At 43.7% G+C, this 18,440-nt stretch overlaps 1 protein-coding gene across 1 annotated transcript in view; it reads right to left on the bottom strand.

The window, feature by feature from the left end:
- Window positions 1-5,201: 5,201 nt before the first annotated feature.
- KIAA1210 (KIAA1210 ortholog) overlaps window positions 5,202-18,440 on the bottom strand; it is a 43,965-nt gene continuing 30,726 nt past the window's right edge. The window contains exons 7-12 of the mRNA XM_065916879.1: window positions 17,000-17,107; window positions 16,702-16,810; window positions 10,748-14,533; window positions 9,429-9,628; window positions 7,619-7,724; window positions 5,202-5,910 (exon numbers count right to left, since the gene is read on the bottom strand). Coding sequence (XP_065772951.1) covers window positions 5,738-5,910; window positions 7,619-7,724; window positions 9,429-9,628; window positions 10,748-14,533; window positions 16,702-16,810; window positions 17,000-17,107 — 4,482 coding nt within the window. The 3' untranslated portion in view covers window positions 5,202-5,737. The remainder of the gene's footprint in view (window positions 5,911-7,618; window positions 7,725-9,428; window positions 9,629-10,747; window positions 14,534-16,701; window positions 16,811-16,999; window positions 17,108-18,440) is intronic.

Here is an 18,440-nt window from a genome sequence, read left to right as displayed (position 1 = left end):
TTGACACACTTTACCTTCATTGAAAGGCATCACTTTCCACCATTTGGTAAGCCTGTTTTAAATTCTTTTATTGCAGCCCCAAATAAATTGAAATATCAAGTTTAAAACAATTTTTGTAAAGACAGAAATGGAGATCAAGCCTTTAGAACTGAGCTTGTTTACTGCACTAGTTACTAGCCATGTGTAGTTGTGGAACATTCAAAAGGTGGCTAACCTGAGTTGAAATATGCTGCAAGTGTAAAAAATAATGTAAAGTCTCATTAATAACTAATTACACATTGAAATGATAATCTAGTATCAAACAAATACAGCATTAAAATGACTTTCTCCAGTTTCTTTTTACTTTTTAAGTGTGGCTACTAGAACATTTAAAATTACACATTACTTGTGTTATATGTGTATTTCACAGTACTGCTAGGTGCTTTTGAAGGAAACCTGATGGATGGCCCAGCTAGCCTGGAGGCCAAATAGTGCTGCTGAGCCTGAGCCCGGAGGCTGATTTGGAGCACTGGTACTCAAAAGTTTGGTCCTTAAAATAGCATTATCAGCATCACCCAGGAATTCTTAATCTCCACCTAAGACCTGTGAATCAGAAACTTTGGGAGTGGGGCCCAGCAGTCTGTGTTTTAATAAGCCCTCCAGGGGATTCTGATACAGTTAAGGTTTGAGAAGCGATGGTTGAGAGCCACAGGGGGAGAAACTGAGATCCATCTATGGTGGGACCAGCCTTCATTCACTGGCTTGGAGATGCTGGAGATAAATTGAACAGGATGGTAGTGGCTGAACTGGGGAGGAGATTAGGATTCACAGGGGCTGAGACACAGAAAGGCTGTGGATGGGGATGGCTTCTCTGGTGGCTCAGATGGTAAAGAATCTGCCTGCAATGCAGGAGACCCAAGTTCAACCCCTGGGTTGGGAAGATCCCTGGAGAAGGGCATGGCAACCCACTGTAGTATTCTTGCCTGGAGAATTCCGTGGATAGAGGAGCCTGGAAGGCTACAGTGCATGGGGTCGCAAAGAGTTGGACATGACTGAATGACTAACACTTCCAGAAAAATATCCAAGGGACAGAGCTGGTTTCAGAAGGTCACAGACATGATACCGGGTATATGAAGTCTAAGAGAACATTCACACACCAGGTATGGATGGTGGATATATACACAGAGTAAAAGGCAATGCCTGTGAGGATGTGTGTGTACTCAGACATACAGAAAGGCATGCAGTGGAAAGATAAACACTACATTTAGGATGGTGGCTACCCCTTGGGGAAAGAAAAGGATGGCAATCCTATTGGGAAGGGATCCACAGTGAGCTTCAACTATATTTGTAATATTACATTTCTTAAACTGGGTGGTGAGTACATAGATGTCAACAGTATTATTCTCTATACCTTTGTGTAGGTCTGAAATATTTCATAATTAAAAATTAGTAAAATAAGGAAAGGGAGAGAATAAGCTTAAAATCTAGACTCTATTTAAGAGGAAAAAAAGGATAAGTCATATTTGATCAGTGAATCAGAGAAGGGGATGGGCCTGGGGACCTGAGACTAGCCAGGCTCATTTCTGCATTTAGTTGAAGCTTCCTAAGTGCTCTCTTGGTAGCACTGATACCTTCTTTCATATTCTGTGGTAAGTGAAGTGAAGTGAAGTGAAGTGAAGTGAAGTGAAATAGCTCAGTCGTGTCCAACTCTTTGGACGCTTTAACCTCTGAGCCACTGGGGAAGAGCATTTTTAATTGAGGTGAAGTTCACTTAAAATCAACCATTTAAAAGTGAACAATTCAATGACATTGACAATTTTGTGCAACCACATCTTTAGCTCTGAGCATTTTCATCAGCCCAAAACTCTGTACCTATTAAGCAGTCATTCACCATTTCCTCACCCTCCAATTCCCTGGCAGCCACCAATCTGCTTTCTATCTCAATGAATTAACCTATTCTGGACATTTCCTATAAACAAAACCATACAATATGTGAACTTTTGTGTCTGGCTTCTTTCACTTAGCATAATTTTTTAAGACTCATCTACATTGTAGCATGTGTCAGCACTTAATTTTAGAGCTGAATAATATTTCTGTTATATGTATATACCACAGTTTGTTTATCCATTCCTTTTGTTGGTAGACATTTGCATTGTTTCCACCTTTTGATTATTGTGAATAGTGCTGCTATGAACATTTGTGTCCAAGTATTTGTGCATGATTTATATATGTGTGTATCTCCTGCCCCCACCTCACCTCCCCCAGGACTGTGAACTTCTGAATGGTTGGGGCCTTAAAATATTTTATCTTTCCCAAAGTCATAGGCACTGAGTTGTCCACTTAGTAGGTGCTCCACTAATATCTGTCAAAGTAAACTTAACACTTACACTTCATTTTTTTTGTCACCGATGTTGACATTTTAAAATGTGTTAATTATTATGGCTAGAACCACATGGTGAGACAGAAGGCAAAGCACTCCCTGTCACCATTATTTCAACTGAAAGGGCAGGTCAAGTAGTATGATTTGAGGCCCTTCAAACTGGTTCTGATTTGTTAGTATTTCTGCGGTGCTAGTTGTTAAAATAGTATTGTTTCTAGGCCCAGGCAAGAGGTATCTCTGTCTTGAAGAGGTATCTATGCTTTAGAGGGCCCACTTTGGTCCTCTTCTAGCCATACCCCTCCCGCCAGGGCCAGGAGCCCAGCCCGTGGGAACAAGGGGTGTGTCCCTGCTAGCCCATGCTCCAGGTACCTGGCAGCCATGAACAGTCCCTGGCCTGCTTCTAGGGCCCATGTGCTCCTCTTAGACCTGTCCTGGGGATGGCTGACTACACTCACTGCTGGGGTGGGTGCTCCCAGGCCCAAGGAGGGGTCGTAGGCCCAGAAGGGGATGCGGCCTGGCCTAGGAGCCAGGGCATGGGCAGGGGGAGGGGAGGGAGGGCAGCTCTTCCCACATCATCAGGGCAGAACTTAGAGGAGTCTGAGAATTCTAAATCTCAACCTTGCCTTTCAGGTCATTAGGAAGGTACATTTGTCATGAAAGGAGATACAACTTATTTAATGGTTTATCATTTGATTTAAACATTTTAAATATTTTTAGACATGTTATGTGGATCCCTAACTAAACTCTTTTTTTTGAACATTGCAAATAGGACAAATGTTATGGACAGGCCAGATTAAATATCTGCTCTATTACCTTTTCCCCTTGCTCACTCTGTGTTACACTTTGTTACCTGAGCACAGCGGGGCCCCTTCCTTTTGATAATGGCTTGTTCTAGAAGCCTATCTTGCAGGAAGACTCAGACCTAGTCCCTGAGCCAGGCTGCAGTACAACCTCCATCTTGTCCCCTCTACTCACCTGTCTGCATTTTCTCTCCCACCCATCTCTTTGCTCCTCATATGTTTACACATGTGAAAACCTCCTCTTCAGTACTACCACTCCCTCATATAGACACCCACCTGGAGGCCATCAGCTTGGTCAGGCACACCTGCGTAGGGGTCCTTTCTGCTCCACACAACCTCTCAAGATCATTTGCTCTTCTGACACCCCTTGGGTCTAAATTGTCAATAACCTATTCAATTTCCCTTCCCGTGTGACAGACAGAGACAAACTATAGAACAAGCTTTATTGAATTTATTTGCTTTGCATACAGCAGAAATCAAGAATGCTAAAAGAAGCTGAAAACCTACCAAAACGTGCCTTTATGCATTAAAAAAGACTTAACCTCTTTACTTAAAACATATTTTTTGTTGTTAACTATGAAAAAGAAATTGTTAATGGAGAGTTCTCAGAGTGAGAATAACCTAATTATGGTCCAGCCTGAGAAAAGGGGGAAGGGAGGTGTAACAGTTAACCTACCAGGATTTCCTGGGTAAAGGTATCTACCTTAATGAACTGTTCACTATGGAAATACAACAGAATCAAACCCAATCAATCAATCAAAAACCTAGCATTATCAAAAAGGCAAAAATATAATATAAGGAAAAATATTTGTTTTATACAGAAAATGCAAAATCCAGCAAATGATTGTACAGTATCACATTATACCATCATCAGGAAAACCAAGCACCAAGGGTTGAAATTACCTCTGCCACCCTACAGCCTCTGAATTTTTCTTGCATAAGGCAGCACCCTACTCAGAATTTAAAGGCACAGTTATGTCTAGGGCTGCATTTCTGTTTAAACAAAGTAGCTCCACGGTGACAGAGGCAGATACCATGAAAGGTATAATACTAAGACACTTCTGGGTTCCCTGAGAAAATGAGCCAGGTACTGTCCAGGCATCCAGAAGGAGCTCTCCCTTAGTGTTTAGTGTGTGTGTGTGTATGTGTGGCAGGTGTGTGTGGGGGGTGGAATGGAGGGCAAGGACTTGGAGTGAGTGGTTCACTGGAGAGATAGGAGCTGTCCAGCCTAGTGACTGTTGGGTGTGTGTGCCTCTAGGAATGAGGGCAGGGAAAGGCTAATTCAATCACTCCAGGCTTCCAGTTAGCAGAAAGCCACCTGTCCTATGGCTTTGAGAATTCAGTCTTGCTTTGAGCCCAAATCTTGTGAAACAGAGGCTGCTGAGGGAAAGCAACAAGAAACTGGGCTACTGGGAGCCAGGGCATAAGACAAGCTGTCCAGGAGCCCCAGACTTCCTTCGTGGAAGGCTTCCCATCTGCCTGACTAAAAGCACAGCCTTCGGCCTCTGTTGTGATGTGCTGTGCTTAGCTGCTCAGTTGTGTTCAACTCTTCGTGACCCCATGGACTGTAGCCCACCAGGTTCTTCTGTCCGTGGGATTCTCCAGGCAAGAATACTGGAGTGTGTTGCCATGCCCTCCTCCAGGGGATCTTCCTGACCTAGGAATCAAACCCAGGTCTCCTGCATTACAGGCAGATTCTTTATTGTCTGAGTCACCAGGGAAGCCCCCATCTGCAGAATTTTGAATTTTAAGAGGGCCTTAAGTACTTTAAAAATAGGATGTGTATGACACGCACTATGCTTCTGAGCAAATAGAGAGGACCACAGTGGCACTGGGGTAAGAGGTCAAACACTGGAGGGCTAACCCCTCAGAGGAGCATGATAGTCCCCAAGGAATGTTATGCCTCATAGGAGGGTGCTCACAGCTGCCAGACTTTCGACAGGTTGACATGCAGCATGTGCAAAGAGAGCTCTGTATAAGTTGCAGGGGTTGGGGGCCCTCAGGGATACAAAGAAGGTGTTTCAAAGGGCAAAGGACAGACTGGGGAGCTGGCTGTGCAAATTTTTTCTTGGAAACCCAGAATTTTCACTTCTATCAATACCACCTCTTCTTAGGAGGCTTTACAAAGTTCAGAGCAGCAATGAAAGAACTGAAGCATTTAATTAGGCTCATAAAACAAAGAAGCCAATCCTTGGACCAGATCATCTGGACATTTCCATTAGAATGAATTTATTTGATCAAGGGAAATGCCTACCTCTTAGTTGCGCCAACAAAATGTTTTAGCTTTCTCCCTTCTACAGCCCATGGTCCAAAGTTAAAGATTTCTCAATTCAACAGCAGTGCAAACATTTTACATAGTTTTTATAAAGGAAATGCTGGGTTTTCAGATGCTGGCAGTGACTGTACTGAAGGTTAGGCATTCATGGCATCTATTTCATTCAAATAATTATTAGTTTTAATGCCCATTTTAAGGCTCTTATGCTTAATAAAATGGCTACAGTAAATAATTCACTACATGGCATTAATATAGCTATTGGCAATTATAATTTGAAATGCTGATACTCCACCCAGGAGCAGTTTATTGCATTGTTTCTGCTATAATGCTCCATGCCTCCGCTTTCTTCTTGGCCAGAGAGAACCAAACCGGTTCAGCTGGTTCAACTGGCTGTGGTAGCATTGCTGGAAGTGTATAAGACCTGGTTTCTTTTTCCATCCAAGTCACTTGAAGTATCTTCTCATCTTCAAATCCAGCTGGAACCAAACCATAGCAAATAACACATAAGCAGTAAGAAGCCCCAGAGATACTGAAGTATGTTTATGGGATGCAATAAAAATTTTCTTCCTTTTAGGTTTCCTCTGGTTTCTAAAAGTCAGTGCATGGGCAGTGGTATGTGAAAGGAGTAATGTCAGTATGGCCAGTACCACAGAGGCCTGGGCATTGGAAGGCCTGAGAATAAATACCTGCAACTGTAACTGCCAATCTTTGGGTCGTTATTATTGGACTGTCTTGTACTTTTGAACTGAGACCGGAGTGGAAACATATTATATGGTATCCATTCTGTTTTTAAAATTTCAAATAAGGTAATATTGGTTTTGTTTTGCCAATTCCTTATATTGTATGAAATCACTGTTGATGACTCGGTAGGCCCACCCAGGAAAAATCTATGCTAAATAACATTATATCAACTGCTCCTACTAAGCAGACTACCTTGCTATGCCCCAGTTCTAAAAGTACCTCCTTCCCTCATCCTGCTTTACGGTTGACGACTTAGTGGCTTAGTCAGCCAGTGGTTCTCAACCCTGGTCACATATTAGAACCACCTAGGGTCTCTTTGGGGCTTCCCTGGTAGCTCAGACGGTAAAGCGTCTGCCTACAATGTAGGAGACCTGGGTTCAATCTCTGGGTCGGGAAGATCCCCTGGAGAAGGAAATGGCAATCCATTCCAGTACTCTTAACTGGAAAATCCCATGGACCGAGTAGCCTGGTAGGCTACAGTCCGTGGGGTCCAAAAGAGTCGGACACGACTGAGCGACTTCACTTCAGGGTCTCTTTAAAAATACAAATGCACATGCTATTTCATGAACCAATTGAATTAGAATCTCCAGCAATGGATCCAGGACTATCTATAATTTTTAAAAAATCACATCAGGTGATTCTAATACATAGTAAGAGTTGAAAACCACTTGATAGGAGTACCATGTCCATGAGAGGCTTTAGGTCACTTGACCTAAGCAGATCAAGTGCTGCTATATCATGGCCAGACAGTGGATTCCTAAATTCCTACTCTAATTTCTTCATGAGATGGACTAAGGAAGAGAACAAAGATGACTCAATATAAACCTATCCTCCCCTCTCCCTGCTCCTTCTAGAAAAAAAAAAAATCCCTCTGACCCATAACTCTACTGATAAGACCCCATTTGATTTTATCACAGCACAGTGGTTTTCTCAGCTTTCAACATGCCCCACCTCTCATACCTCTGCTCAGAATATGGAGGAGTTGAAACAAGCCTTTTAAATAGTTTTTAAAAATTCAATACTATTGGGCATTTATACTAGATTATTTTTCACAGTTTCACTGGGAATGTAGAGGGTGAGAAAATACCGCTTTGCTGTGAGCTAGAAAGTGGCTTGGTATTCTCTCCTTTTGAATACCAGCCACAGGAGCATTCTAGTGCATGATCACAATTTTGTTCCTATACAGATTCCTTGATGGGGTAAAAGACTGAAAGGCTCTCTGAAAGTTACACACTGGACTGACTTATATTAGTCATAATAGTTGGATTTTCCTAAAACAAGCTAATATCTGTATCTAATGGAAGTACTATGAGAGAATCACAAGTTGATTTGGGGGAAGAGACACGTATTGCCTGAGTTTGAAATAGGAGGTTTCACATTCTGTGAGAGCTCTTTTGGGAGTCAAGGGAGAGGGTGTTTTTGTTGTTGTTGTTGTTGTTTTACCTGTTTTGGTAGACTTCAGAGGTTTTGTTGGTGCCATCTTCTCCTGTCTCTTGACATCAGAAGTGAGAACCATTCTTGGTTGGCTTTCACTTACAAGGCCAGTTCTCTTTAATACAAAAATGAAAACAGAAAGATCTTATAAGTCCTGACATGAAAATAGCAAATTACTTACTCAGATCATAGGTGCACATCCCGTCCTGGGTATTATAAGTTCAACATTAACCAAAAAGAAAGAGAGGTAAGAAAGGAAAGAGCACAGAAAGCACCTAGGTTCAGAATTTAGAATCACAAAATCTAAGCTGGTTCAACTTTATAACCTTTCTGAGCTGGGAGAAAAGGTTATCTAATCATATAAACAGTGTAAACAGGTTAACATGAGAATTACTTAGCCCGACTACAACCTTTTCTCTAGCAGTTTACCAGCACTTAACAGAAAGCTAACCAAAATGTGATGGTTGCAAACAAATCTTATCAATTAATTGGCTTCCATAGATTTCTACACAACAAAACTTGTTTACATCTTGTGTTCATGTCTTGCATTAAAAAATGATACAACTATAGGTCTTTTCAAAATGGTACATTTTAAGCTTTTTAAATTAACCTCACCCCAACTGATCTAAATTAATTAGTTTACATATCCTAGTGTATTTCCCTCTGACAAAACTTTAACCAAGGTAGACTTTTCTACCTGTATGATCCTGCTCCCATAAAAATAATAATGATGAAATGAAAAGATCTTTAAGGCACAAAGTGAAAGCAGTTTTTCACATAATCCTTCAACAAATTCTGTAAGCACTTAAAAGTATAGGAACTTAGACATCTCTTGTTAAGTAAACTTCATTGAGTTTTCTTGAGGCAGTTTTATGCAGTGTTGACAAGAAGGGTCTTCATTCTAAAACTTCCAAAGACATTGCAAATGGGACATTAAAAGCAAGACATCATCCTATCATGTTCTGTTCCATTAGCCTAGTTCATCACATAATTTCACTTTTAATCTATAGGGAGGTGCCAGACCAAACCAAATCAATATGTGGAAGCCTGAACACCAAACATTACCTTTATTTACATAAAGGTAAATCTTTATGTGCTGATAATGGAAAGGTGCCCAGAAATAAAATGTTAAGTGAATAAGAATATAGTTTAATTCCACTCATATTTTCTTAAATGCACATACATATTTAGAGGCCTAAAATATTTGTAAGAATAGTTACTCAACTCACCCCAGTGGTGACCTTTGGGGTTTTCTTATATCGACTTATGCCTCAACCAATTTTCTAGAATATTTAGAACAGGATTTGATTTATAGAATCTTTTCTATGAACAGACTTTTGGACTCTGTGGGAGAAGGCGAGAGTGGGATGTTCTGAGAGAATAGCATTGAAACAAGTATACCATCAAGTGTGAAACAGGTCGCCAGCCCAGGTTGGATGCATGAGACAAGTGCTCAGGGCTGGTGCACTGGGAAGACCCAGAGGGATGGGATGGGGAGGGAGGCCGGAGGGGGGATCGGGATGGGGAACACATGTAAATTCATGGCTGATTCATGTCAATGTATGGCAAAATGCACTACAATGTTGTAAAGTAATTAGCCTCCAACTAATAAAAATAAATGAAAAAAAAAAAGAATCTTCTCTATGCATGACTTTGCACAAATCCTTTAGGAACATAAAGTGGGGGCATCTTTCTATGAGTACAAACCAAGTATTTCCCCCCAACAGTCCCTTTGCTTTGATTAATGCACCCAAAGAGGTGGGGAACTGCATGTCTGGCCAAGTTCCTAATACAAGCTTAATCAATTGGCTCCAGTGACCTTTTGGAGTGTTTTGTAGGCTGCTCGAGGTCCTACTCCATGTCTGGGTTCTTTCATCTCAGCCTTGGCTGCAGCTCTACTCTTGAGTCTTGGCTCTTTGGGAGGAATGTTGGCCCGGAAGCGCCCCTGCTCCTGCTTTATGGTGGTTATCCAAGCTGGCTCTAAGGCGGCATACTCTGACCATCGACCAGGAGCTTTTCCTGAGAAAGGAATAAAAGAAAGTGGAACTAAAGTGAGGCAGGCTGGGTCTTGAGACCGACTGGGACCTACCTACAATAATGTCTCAAATGGAATCTTTGTTAACTGCCAAATGAAAATAAACAACATATAGAGAAGGGCCCCATTCTTTAGTGCCTTCCCCACAACTTTGAAAGGCAGGAACGCCTTGAGTAGATAAGCTGCACTTCAAAGTTTGTCAACTGTCCTCTTACTGGTCCCTTTCCCTCCCTTGTCCATCTCTCTTTCTATCCCCAATTCAGGTAGGACAATGGTTGCCAAGTGGGCTAGAGAAGTTCCTAGGAGGCCAGATGATTAGGCCACTGATGTCATTTCTCTAACTCCAAGAAAAATCTTATTGCATCTCTTACTTCATGGTCTCTAATGAAAGTGTGTGGTTATGGATATGGTTATAGGCATGTACAAGACTATGTGATGATAATTCTGAAGGTAAAAATACTTTGAGAAAGATAAATGCTCAAAAAGTCACCTAGCTCTTGATTCTTAGGCATTTCAGGTGAGTTAAGAAGCTGTGGAAGTACAAACATTTACAATAAATTAAGACTTCAAGCTGAGAGTCTGAACATAGCGCTCTATTAATGAGTTGGCTTCAAAAATATATGTGGGGGACTTCCCTGGAGGTCCAGTGCTTAAGACTCCGTATTTCCACTACAGCAGGTTTGATCTCTGGTCATGGAACTAAAATCCCATGTGCTGAGTAGCAATAAATAAATAAAGAATAAAAAGCTACGTGGTGTTGAAGGGAGCATAATACATGTAAAGGTATTTTGAGAAAGGCATAAAATTCCATCTACATGTATATGGGGTAAGCGGGATGGGGAGATGGTCACCTGTCCATTACAGAATGTGGACAAATGTTCAAAGGAGACCCCCTTGGGAAAGAGAAGACTCCAAGTTAACCATCTCCAAATCTATTTATCTAGAATAGAGCATTATTCTGCCCCTAAATCCCCAAGTCAGCCCTATCAAAGTCACAAGGTAATGGGCAAGGCTAGAACAGACTTCCTCCCATTCAAGACTTTTCTTTCTGGTTCTTTTCTCTTCTTGGTACCTGCTGCCCATGTGGGAAGATAAAGACTCACCTGGGATCCTGTAAGCAGGTTGCTTCTTGGCCATGCTTTCAGATTTGGGCCTCCTCTGTTGCTTCTCTGCCAAGTCATATACTGTGGTGAGGTTTTGCCTGGTGCCCAGGGTCCCCTTGGAAGCCCTTCTGACTGGCTGGGCTGTACCTACAGAGGATGAAATTGAGCCCAAGGAGGGTGAAGAAAGCTTGGTAAAACCTTGTTTCCCACCCTTATACTTCTGTGAGGAAGAGGTTCTTCTCAGTCGGACTCCAAAAAGCTTTTCAACATCAGCCCCGCTGTTGGATGAATCTGAACGGCTGCTATTTTGATCATCGCTCTCAGGAACTTCCTCCTGAGAGGAACTACTTCCAGAAGTGGGCGACTGCAGGGCAGGAGCAGCGGCCAGCATGGGCTTGGTAGGGGCAGTTGTGACATTCTTAGTGAGGTCTTCAGAGCTTTGGCTGGGTTTCTTGATTTTCCTTGGAGAAGCCAGGTTTCTGGGTAGAGACCAGCAGCTAGGATAACTCTCCAAAGTGGTTTCCTCAGCGGCAGCACTCACGGGACTTGGATAAACCTGTTGCTGGTGTTCAAAGTCTGCAGGAGCCTGAAAAGTTTGTTTGGGAGGCAGGTGCTGCTCAGAATTGCTCTGCTTCACAGGTGCACTCACTGGGCCTTTTGAGAGCATCAGTGGTTGAAACTCAGCTCCAGCTTTGACTTGGCTGGGGTGTTTGCCAGGCAGCCACTCTTCAGAACTCTTCCATTCTTCAAGAGAGCTCTCAGAAGCTGAGGAGGTTTCTTGCTGGTACTCAGGCTTCCTCGATGTGTGGGCAAGATGTCTGGGAGGCAGCTGCCTTTTAAAACTGCTCGGCTTCGCAGGAGCACTCTCTGAATGGGAGAGGACTTCTTGCAGGCCTTTGGGCTTCCCCAAGCTTGGCAAAAGGCTTTTCATGGGCGCTTCCTTCAAAGAAATGGCTCCCTCAACATCCATACTCTCCCAGCCTGAGGAAACTTGCTGCTCAACTTTAGGCTTCAATGATTTGGAAGGTGGATTTGAAGATGAAGGATTCATGCAAGTTCCCTCCTCTGTAGCAGGCCTCTCTGAAAAGACATGCTGTGCCATATACTTCACGAATGACTGAGAAGGACGCTTGACAATCACCGATTTCTTAGGTATGACTTCTTTATCAGCCATGCTCTCTAGACGTGAGGACATCTCCAGAACTTTAGACTTTTTAAGCACTCGGCTGGGATATATGGGAGGCAGTGGCCTTCCAGAAATGCCCACTTTGGCAGCAGCACTCTCAAAACTCAATGATATTTGCTGGACTTTCTGTCTCACGATGGAGTAGGGACGTTTGTCAGGCAGCAGCTCGGTAGATGCATCCCCTTCAGTGTTGACACTCTTTGGACCTTCAGTGATTGCTTGTTTGACTCCTGCTGTCATTGGGGCCTGAGAAGTCCCTCTGGGAGGCAGCGGCTTGATGATAATGCCCCACTCAATGGCAGCACTCTCTGGATCTTCAGAGGCTGGTTGCTCAAACATGGGGATCTCCCAGGACTGCTGGATGGTGGGTCTGGGAGGCACAGGCACCCCCAGACCGCTCCACTCTGTGGGAGCACTCATGGACTCCAGCGGAATGCCCTGTGGCTGGAATTTAGACTTCACCGAGAGCTGGAGAGGTGGCACCTCCACAAAGCTGTCCTCGTCAACAGTAGTGTTCTCCAAGGTTTTCTGGGCTCGAGGATTTGTCAAGGACTGGGGGAAATATTTGGGGAGCAATTTCTCCACCAGAATGATTTTCTGAGCAACAGAACCCTCCAAACCTGCAAACACACTCTGTTCAGCTTCAGAATAAGTCACAGAGATTTGTTGCTGGGCCAGAGCTCTCATCGGTGACTGAGAATGATGATTGGGAAGCAGTGGCTTTGTAGAAATGCTCTTCTCAACCACAGTGCTTTCTGCACCCATGGAGTCTTGGTCCTCAACTGATGGCCTCACCGTGGCCTGAGGAGGACGTGGGAAAGTTAGCAACTGCGCAGGTGTGGTCTTCTCAACATCGGGGCTCTCTCGACGTGCAGAGCTTTCTTGCTGAGCTGCTGGTTTCACTGAAGCCTGAGAAGGATGTCTCAGAGGCAGCACCCCCGCAGAAATCATCCTTTTAAATGTCATCACTCCTGGATCCAAGGAGACTGGTGGCTCAACTTTTGGCCTCATCAGGCGCTTAGAAGACACTCTGGGAGGCAGTGGCTCCATGGAATTGCCCCACTCCATGGCCACGCTCTCTGGGCCTGTGGAGGCAGATTGCTCGAATTTAGGGCTCACCCAGGACTGGAAAGTGTCCTTGGGAGGCACCTGCCACACAGAAGCATCCTGTACTTCAGGTATGGTCTTTGAAACCAGGGAGTCTTTAGGATTTGCCACAGCCTGGGCAGAGGATCCCACGGCCTGGTTAGGGGGTCCCATGACCTGGACAGGGGGTCCAGGATACATCTCTTCCTTGGTGTTATTGGCACTGTTGTACTTCTCCACATAACTATTTGATCCCATGGAGACTTTGTCTTCAGGCTCCCCCACAGCCCGGGAAGCACATGTGGGAGTCAGCGGCTCATTGGAACCACTCATCTGTCCCAGGGAACCCGATTTTGTGAAGACTTCTTGGCCATCTTTGGACTTGCTCAGGGACTGGAGAGAGGGTGTGGGAGCCTGGTACTGCTCAAAGTCACTGCCCTCTTTGGAAATGCTCTCGGAATCAGAGAAGACAGTTGTGGCTTTAGACTTCCTCAAGGACTGTGAAGAATACCTAGGGGCCTGCTGCTGCTCGGGACTGCTCAGCTCCACAGCTGAACCTTTTGATTCTGGGAAGACTTCTTCATTCCTGTGCATCTTGGAGGGTGGGGAAGAATGTCCAGGAGCCAGCTGTTGCTCAGAATCACTGTCCTCCTCTGAAGTGCTCTTGGGATCTGAGATGATGACTGTAGCTTTTGACTTCCCGAAGGACCATGAAAGGCTTCTGGGAGGTGGTTTCCTGGAACAAAGGGCTCCCTCTACCAAGGCACTCACACTTCTGGAGATCCTTGCTGTTAAGGCCTGCAGAACACCTCTGGGAGGCTTTTCTTTGAAGGTCTCTTGAGCGGACTTCATTTTAAATTGGGCACTTCTCACATCAAAGCCAAAAGCTTCTTCCCTTTCTGGCTGGCTCTGAGAAGGCTCCATAAACATCTGATCATCCACTGCCACCAAGAGAGTATCTTGGGGTGTAAATGGCCTTCCTGCCACATGTGATAGAGCAGCCCTGGCTTCTGGTTTCTTGGCTCCAGAAGTCCCATCTTCATGGGATGGTGACAGACCACCCACCACGGGCTCTTCCATGTCTTCAGGCTTGAGTTGTGATGCTAACGCTTTTCTGGTTTCAGAATCTGCCTCGGCAATTCCCCTTCCTGGGTCATCTTTACCTGACGGTAGCTCCTGAGTAGTGCTTTCTGTCTGTGGTGGTGTGGGCTGCTCCATGACTTGCTTCTCCAAGGACAGTTGCCAGAAATGGCAGTCCCTGGCGTTGTTATCATCAGGTGGGGACCCAGCTCCATCACTTAGGCCAAGCACTCCAGTGAATTGTTTAAAGCTTCTTTCTTTGTATCCATACTCGCTTGTTCCTGAAGTACTTGAGCTTCTCTTTTCACGGCGTTTCATGTATGCTGCTGGAAATGGGTAACTCTGACTCTCAGGAGCAGCTGTGTTTGTAGCCTGATCCATTGTCTTCTGTTTAGCAATCTCAGTCTTGTTGCTCTGTTCCTGGCTTGAGACACCTGTACCAAACAGAAGGAAAGGAAAAATGTGTTCTTTTGATTTTCTAAAATAAGAATACTCTGCTCTGGCCCAATGGGTACCTATTTGCTATTGAATTCCCTAGTGTAGAGAAGTAGCTACTCAGAAGATAGAGAATGACTAGGTCACTATTAGCCTTCTGCAGTTGGAAATTTTTAAATCTAAGTGAAATTCAGTTTTATGAACTGATTCCAAGGTTGGCACATCACCATCATATCAACAGTCTGTTCTACCACTAGAAGTGAGACACATCAAAAAGCAATTTTTGAACTTGTAACAATGATTACCTTTTAGGAGACTGACTGGGGCAAGGTGAAGGGAAATTTTACTTCCTCCTTAGTATTTATATTTTCTACTTAGTTCTACTTAATTTTAACATGATATACAGATATTTTTATTTTTTTAAGAAAGGTGTCAACAGGGTAGGATTATGCTTCCCCACTTCTTCTGCTTTCAACTCTCTTTATTAAAATAATCTGACATAATATACATGCAAAGAAATTCTTGAAAAGCCTTAACATTTGCACTGATCCACAGGCTTCAGGTCAAACACAAAGCAGCAGTTCTACAGGTTGGTCTTCTCTTCCCTAGTAATTTTACTATGTATGCTCAGTCGTGTCCTACTCTTTGCAACCCCATGGACTGTAGCCCTCCAGGCTCCTCTGTCCACGGGATTTCACAGGCAATACTGGAGTGGGTTGCTATGCTCTCCTCCAGAGAATCCATGTCTCCTGCACTGGCAGGTGGGTTTTTTCAGTTCAGTTCAGTTCAGTCGCTCAGTCATGTCCGGCTCTTTGTGACCCCATGGACTGCAGGACACCTGTCCATCACCAACTCCCGGAGTTTACTCAAACTCATGTCTATTGAGTTGGTGATGCATCCATCCATCTCATCCTCTGTCATCCCCTTCTCCTCCCGTCTTCAATCTTTCCCAGCATCAGGGTCTTTTCAAAAGAGTCAGTTCTTCGCATCAGGTGGCCAAAGTTTTATTTTTTTTTTTTTTACCACTCACTTTAATCCCTGGGTGAGAGGGCCTTGGCCACCTCCCCTCCCTCATCATCCACTGGTCTCTAGCTCCATCTAGTGATTGCACATTTAGAATCTAGAACTGGGCACTGTTGGGGGGAGTGGGGTGGAGGGGTGCAGGGAGCTGCATTCCAAAACACTCCCATGACATGGAAAATCAAAGTATCTGCCCTCATGGACACCGAGTAAGTTTTATCCTCTGTGTAAAAGGGACAGCTATTAAAAATAAATATGAAAAGAGGATAAAAAGAAAGTTAAAAGTCACTCATCTAATTTCTTTGTTGTTATTATATAGAAGAGTTTTGTGGTTTTGTTACTCTTCATGGAAAAATGTTTTTAGAGATATCCTGACTTTGAACACACATGTGAAACCCTTTATGGCAAAAATATGAAATAACTATTTGACTTAATTTGTGGAACAGGAATTTTGATTTACCAAGTGATGAAATTAGTTTGAATTTACCAAGTTGCTTGAAATTAGATTGCCATCAGCTGGAGCCAATACACACACACAAACACACAGAGTGATTTTTCACTCCAGTGGTATTTTTTGTTTGGGGGTTTGATAGGTGTTGGCTGCCAAGGGCATCTGTCTGCAGTTGTCCAAGCCCTCTTTGCACATGGATAGGGGAACTGGTCTCACTGTTAACACAAGACCTTTTCTCTCTACTAGCAGAGAAAAGCAACTTTGAAAAAACAGGCTTTTTTCACCAATTCTGTTATTGTTGTCTGGTTCTGTTGCTGTGGGGGAAAGCTGAAGGGGAAATCACTGGCTGCCCTCAGATGTCTGGGCTCACTGAAGAACTCGGCATGGACATTAGATGTGGAGAGGATTAAACAAACTGACAAACAAATACGCACAAAACATCTCTCTGGTTGGAAATTCATTTAGGTAAAATAGGAATCCAGGTATGGCCCTTTACCTAACACAAGTGGCAACTATATTAAATGGGCAGTTCAAACAGAGAAACTTGGACCATATTAATATGCATCTTAAATTTAAAGCCCTCAGAAGACCAAGGATAGCAGGCCTGGGCAATTCTCATTATATAGTTCTTGTCACATAGCACTGTGCCATTAAGCTTGAGTATGTGTTTATGGGTGACGGCAAAGATATGCCAACCTGCGCTGTCTTTTTTCAGCTTCTTTTGGTCAGCTTCTTTCGGTTTGGTTGTGCTTTTCTCTTCTTCAGAAGCCACTGGGAGGCTTGGCTCCTCCTGTTTTGGTTTCTCCTAGAAGAGGGAAAGAGCTTGAATCAGGCTGAAATGCTCTCCACCCACCCCTGCATGGTTGCCAAAGAAAAAAAGCATCAGGAAAAAAAAGTCCTTGCTATCCAAATGGCTGTGTTGGGAGCATAACAATACCATTCACAATGGAAATTATTTTAGTAGCATCCATAACCTGGTGATCGTTTTACCTACTGGCAGTACTTCATTTAGATTTGAAGTTTCTGGTCTCTGAGTGATATACTGCAGGGAACACTTGAAAATACCCCAGAAACCACTGATCCACACTGCAAGGCCATCAATCTGATGATGGGGCTGTGGGGCCTGACAACAATCATGATATACATCTGAAGGCAAACATACAGCTCTATGTTCCCAGTTGAAGTGCCTCAGTAAACAGACTCAGCTCAAAATTATTTACTTTTGAATGGATCAGGTCAGATAGACCTGGGTTCAGACCTCTGCTCCATCATGTGCTCTCTGTATAATCTTGGGCAAGTTACTCTCCATATCTCTGTCCACATCTATTAATTAAGAATAAGGGGAACCCTCTGTGGGACTTGCAGATCTAAGAAATTCCAAAGCAGAGAGCCTGTAGCAGCAGCCTCTCTGTCATAAAGGATCCTGAACACTTTTATTTTCATTCATCCATGTGTCAGGGAGAGAGGCAAAAGGGAGAGGTAGATGCCCTGACCCTGTTAGAGAATGCTACCCAGGCCTTACCTCAATTAGGCTATGCAGAAAGAAGAAAGTCAGAAAGAAGGGTTTTGCTAAGTCTTCTTTCATCAACATTCCCTATGTGTCCAGGTTTGTGGTGAAGTGTCCAGGTGATCATGCATATACAGGACTTGATGTATATGGCCTAGTGATTGATCACCCTCTGCTTGACATTGAACCAAGGAGATTCTCTCAGTGCTACTAGAAGGCCTTCCTCCCAGGCCCACCGTTTCACCAGCTGTTCTTTGATCTTATACTTTATTTTCTTTCTAAAGCAAAACTGCAATGGTTAAGCTAGGGGCAGCATGATGGGGGTGAAAAGAGAACTGAACTAGAAGTCAGAAGATGGGGTTCTGGTCCTACTTCTGCCATTACCGGAGTGTTTGACCTTGGACATCTATTTGTGCTTTAATGTCCTTCCCAGTAAAATGCCGGTAACTATGAAATCTTTTCATCTCCTCCATCTCTGATTTATAGCCCTTTACATATAGCCCAGAGTTACTGAGGCTAAAGACTCAGCCAAGTGAATCTTCCAGCTAACTGACACATTATTTAAAATACCAAATTTTTAAAAATTTTTGTTGTTGTCATTCAGTAACTAAGTCGTGTCTGACTCTTTGTGACCCCATGGACTGTAGCGTGCCAGGCTCCTCTGTCATTCACTATCTCCTAGAGTTTGCTCAAACTCATGTTTATTGAGTTGATGATGCCATCCAACGATCTCATCCTCTGTCACCCCCTTCTCCTCTTGCCCTCAGTCTTTCCCAGCATCAGGGCCTTTTCCAATGAGTCAGCTCTTTACATCAGGTGGCCAAAGTATTGGAGCTTCAACTTCAGCATCAGTCTTTCCAATGAATAGTCAGAGTCGATTTACTTTAGGATTGGTTTGATCTTCTTGCTGTCCAAGGGACTCTCAAGA

Source organism: Muntiacus reevesi, chromosome X (genome assembly GCF_963930625.1).
Source record: "Muntiacus reevesi chromosome X, mMunRee1.1, whole genome shotgun sequence".
Classification (NCBI taxonomy): Eukaryota; Metazoa; Chordata; class Mammalia; order Artiodactyla; family Cervidae; genus Muntiacus; species Muntiacus reevesi.
Note: the sequence above shows the minus strand (reverse complement) of the source record. Positions and strands in the feature narration are given on the sequence as shown.